General features: G+C 35.6%; 1 protein-coding gene across 2 annotated transcripts in view; it reads left to right on the top strand.

Annotated features, from left to right (window-relative positions):
• The window catches only part of LOC110019155 (phospholipase D beta 1-like), a gene marked incomplete at its 5' end in the record, with an annotated part of 58953 nt that overhangs the window by 25084 nt on the left and 29407 nt on the right, over positions 1–4462 (top strand). For both annotated transcript variants that reach the window (XM_020716736.1, XM_020716735.1), the window contains 1 exon segment: positions 3098–3292. In XM_020716736.1, the coding sequence (XP_020572395.1) occupies positions 3098–3292 (195 nt within the window).

Below are 4462 nucleotides of genomic sequence, written 5' to 3'. Positions count from 1 at the left end.
CATGTAGTTTGTTTCTTTTATTGTGCTTTCTACTGCTTGCCCTGTACTGCACATTTTATATTGTATAGCCTTAAGCATGCCTCCTTTCCATATAGGATGTTTAGAGGACTATCACCATTAGGTCGCTTGATTTGACATCATAATTGGACACCCTAGAAAACTTAAACTCATCACGACAAGGAGCTTGGAGTTAGCGCGGTGGGCAATACGGCCATCTTCAACAGGAGAACATGTCTCCCCCAGCTAAATCATTCCTTTCCTAGAATTTAAAACAACAATCCATAGGATTTCGAGGTTGTTCGCCTAACGCAACATAAATCCTCAACCTTTTCGTTAGGTATTCGTATGACTCCGCTGTATGATCTAAACCCTAACTCGTTTTAGGATTCTGAGGTTGTCGTTCGTTACGACCCAAATCCTCACATCTTCCAGGCTATTTGTGCGATCGTTTCACACGAATGTAAGCCCCAATTAAATAAAATTGGCAGAAAGAAATATTTGAATATTTCTCCCCGAAACTGAAGCCAAATCATAGGGTAGACTGGGAAGCCACCGAGGATCTCCTCTGGATCTGTGGCATCCCCTAGTCCTTGTTCCTTTGTCCGATTTCGTTGAAAAGTCCTATCGTTTTGAAGTGCTTGAAGATAATTTTTCCTGATTTTTATCGCGAGTATTCTTAAGTGATTTCGGTCATTTAAGATGTAATTAACTATAAGAGCTTGCCCTTATAGGAAGCTTTTCCGAACCCAGCTTAAAATAAATCCTATTTAATTTTTCATATTAAATAGGGGAATTTGTCGGCAAATAAAACAGTTTCGCAGACCAAACGGACGTCATATATATCTTAGTTTATCTGATCGAGTCTCATCCTCAAGTCTTGTGTTTATCCCTCGGGATAGATACATGATTTGAGGTAAAACGCTCTTTCATTTAAACTATGAAAAATATGGGGTCAGTTTGATTTTCATATTTGATTTTCTAAACTTAAACCTATACGTCCTTCCGAGGCGGACGACGGGATTTCAATTCTGGTGACCGACAGCTTCTTACGGGCAACTCTCCCAAACAAACAAACAAACCAACCCCATCACACCTTTTCCCCGCCGACAATGACCACTCAAATCGATGCCATTTTGTTCATATTTTTGTGTGCCAATATCTAGATGTGTCGTACGAGAAAGAATCCAAGCACTTAAATTGGGTTATCCTATATGTCATTTACATGTCCCATTCTAAGTTCACAACAATCTTTGAGTTGATGGGGAAATTCTTCTCAAATTCATTGGCGAGACACTAGAGTCCATGTTAGTCCATTTTGTTTCTTTTCTTGACTTTTAGCACATTTTTGGGTGTCAATTTTTTCTATTTTTTGTACTTATCGCCTATTCTTTTTAGCTTTAAGCATTTTGTTTGTCCCAAAATTAGTTTTATTATTTTCTGTGGAATTTAAGTGAATCTCAATAATTCTGTCGCGTCTCCCTATATACACTTTAAAAGGGGCATGCATGGATAGAGCAAATTACAGCACAGGTTGCTTTTGTTGTATTAAGAAATTTAAACTTAGGCGGTACATGAGCGCTAAATAAGCTTTTTTGAGTCCACCACACCTAGGAAAACATTAATGGTATTCCAGAATTTCTTATATATAACTGCAACAAAATAACATTATTGTTTCCTTATCATATCAAGAAAATTGCACATGGGAATGCAAAGAGGTAGGGATGCAAATAATTGACGGGATCTAAAACTGATTAAAAAAATTTGGGTTCTAGTTGACTCGATTTTTATTTGGTCAATATTATAGACCCGATTATTATGTGTTTGGTTCAGGCAGACTTAGATAACTTGAAATCAACCTAAAATTGACATATTACTATTCAGGTTCTTGTGATTCAGGTCAATTGGTGTGTTAATCCAAAAAAAATGCATGATTCTTTTTAATAAACGGCTTATACTGATCTGGCTTGGGCCAAATATTTTGATTTGTATGATAAACATGTCGGGTTCCAGTCAAGCATATTTGGGATTGGCCATGTTTCTGTCGGACGTATGAGACTTATCAAGCCATATTGACACTCCACTACAATGAAGTAAGCTTGCTACTTACACCATAAATGGGTTGGGAGCGCAATTTTGAGAGAGAAAGAGAGTATGCCTGTGTGTTTGTGTGTGTGTGTGTGAGAGAGAGAGAGAGAGAGAGAGAGATGATGATGATGACAGGAAGTGGTAAGTGATTGGAGATATGGTGATGCATGAGTGGGAAAAGAAAAAGAGGTGCAGATCTTGTAAGGTTTTTATGAACGAGATATCTAATTTTTTATTTGCAGCGGTTGGCTCTCTAAGCCACCATTTCATGAGCGTCTTAGGCTACTTCAGATCAGTTTTCAAAGTGTTCCCTAATCAAATTATTTTTTAACAAATTATTTAAACGAACATTTTTTTTTTCTTAAATTTTTTTTCTCTCACGTGAGTTAAATATTTAGTTTTCTCCCTATGCGGGGCACCTTCCCAGAACACTTGGGAACAATTAGTTTGGCAAAACAAGCGGCATTTATGCACTCTTTTCTTGAAAATAAAATCCTTTTGAGTCAGTTCTTCATGAAACTGCACCCATTTTCTGCCTTTTCTATTGCATTTAACCAAGTCAGTTTGTAGAGTACATATTATGAATTATAACGGCCATTTTCTACTCTCAGAGCATTCTTAAATACTGGTCGTTGTTTAAATAATCTTGGTCATGACCCTGCTGTCTTACTGTTAGCTTGCAGTGTTTCCATGCAGATTTGAATTTTGTTGAAAATGTTAGCATCACTATGAAAGGCTTTAAATGCATGATCTGTTGGATTTGAATTATCTTGTAGATTTAGTTGAATTTCCTCTATTTCAAACCCTAGTATGTTTGTCTAGTCAGTTGAACTTCTAATGCATGATATGCATGCTAATATTTTTAAGTAGGGATGTCAATAAATGACTTAACCCAACCTAGCAGTTTTACCCGATCCTGACCCAAAAAAATTAGTCATATAAATGTGTCATATTTATAAACTTCATGTTTGGAGTGCATGTTCCTTGCTTAACCTAGACTCTCATTTATCAGGAAACTGGAGTCATCTTTACACATCACCAGAAAACTGTGATTGTTGATGCTGATGCTGGTCACAACAAGAGAAAAATCATTGCTTTCGTTGGCGGGCTTGATCTATGTGGTGGCAGATATGACAATCCCAAGCATCCTTTGTTCCGCACTTTACAAACATTGCATAAGGATGACTATCATAATCCTAACTTCACGGTGATTCTTTTTGCCATTACTTCTGCAGTCAGAATCATTCACTATTTTGTTTCATGTTAAGATGCTGAATTTTGCTTATAATGCCTATTTTGTTTGTAATTTTGTTGTATATTTGATTCTCCTATTGGCACATGCTTCATATTTTGGTATTCAAGTTGAGAGTTTCTTTAATTTTTCGAAATTGGCTATTTAGGTTTCTTCTCGTCTATGTGGAATCCAGTTCATCAATCTGATTTTATGGTCTTTACTTTTACTCATGAGCTGTATACTAGGATTCATAACTTCTAAAATTTTGAGTACTTTAGCTTTGGAGTGTACCATTCTATCATCCCATCTTTCTATGCAAGATGGTATTTATCCCCTAACAACTATAATTCGTAGCATAATTTTTCTGTCTAATGTTATTAATATCTCGGGCATTTTAAATTTGAATAGGTTGATCACTGAATGCTTGCAATATCTCAGCAGAGAGAAATTGGATTGTTTCAGTAAATCGTTCTTTTGGGCAAGTTGTTTTGCATTATCTCCATCTATGTTACCTTTATCATTTGGGCAAGTTGTTTTGCATTACCTCCATCTATGTTACCCTTAATCTACGGTTGATGCATCTTCTTTGAATTCATGCATGCCTGAATAATCTAACAGCTAATTCTTTGTTGTCCTTTTTGCTGTAAATATATAGCCTCTTATATAGATGTTTTTTCCTTGACAATTTATGCCACATCCATTTTAACATGCGATAGTTCCATTCCTCCCAGATAAGTGATTTCTTTATTGCTCACACCCCTGGAGCCTTTTAGAATAACTCGATTAATGGCATATGTATTTAACTTTCTTTTAGGTGTTATTATATTCTCTTATTGTATAGTATTTTTTAGGCACTTTTGTCTTTTTACCTCAATTTTAGCTCTGAAGCTCATTCCTTTTCTATCCATGATATTTAAACCTGCTGACATGAATATTACCTTGAACTTCGAGCAATATTGCATGATGATTATATTCATAAGCCTACGTAAATGGAATACTTTTTTTTTCTTTCTTTCTGCTAGTATCTTTTATCCTTTTTCTGTTTGATCTATTGTCTGATACATGATGAAGTGGGCTAAATTAGTAAGAAGAACTTCAATCTTATTTCTGTCAAGCTATTCATATTTTAAATTTCTTGCAATT

Source organism: Phalaenopsis equestris, unplaced genomic scaffold (assembly GCF_001263595.1).
Source record: "Phalaenopsis equestris unplaced genomic scaffold, ASM126359v1 Scaffold000053, whole genome shotgun sequence".
In the NCBI taxonomy this organism is placed as follows: domain Eukaryota; kingdom Viridiplantae; phylum Streptophyta; class Magnoliopsida; order Asparagales; family Orchidaceae; genus Phalaenopsis; species Phalaenopsis equestris.
Note: the sequence above shows the minus strand (reverse complement) of the source record. Positions and strands in the feature narration are given on the sequence as shown.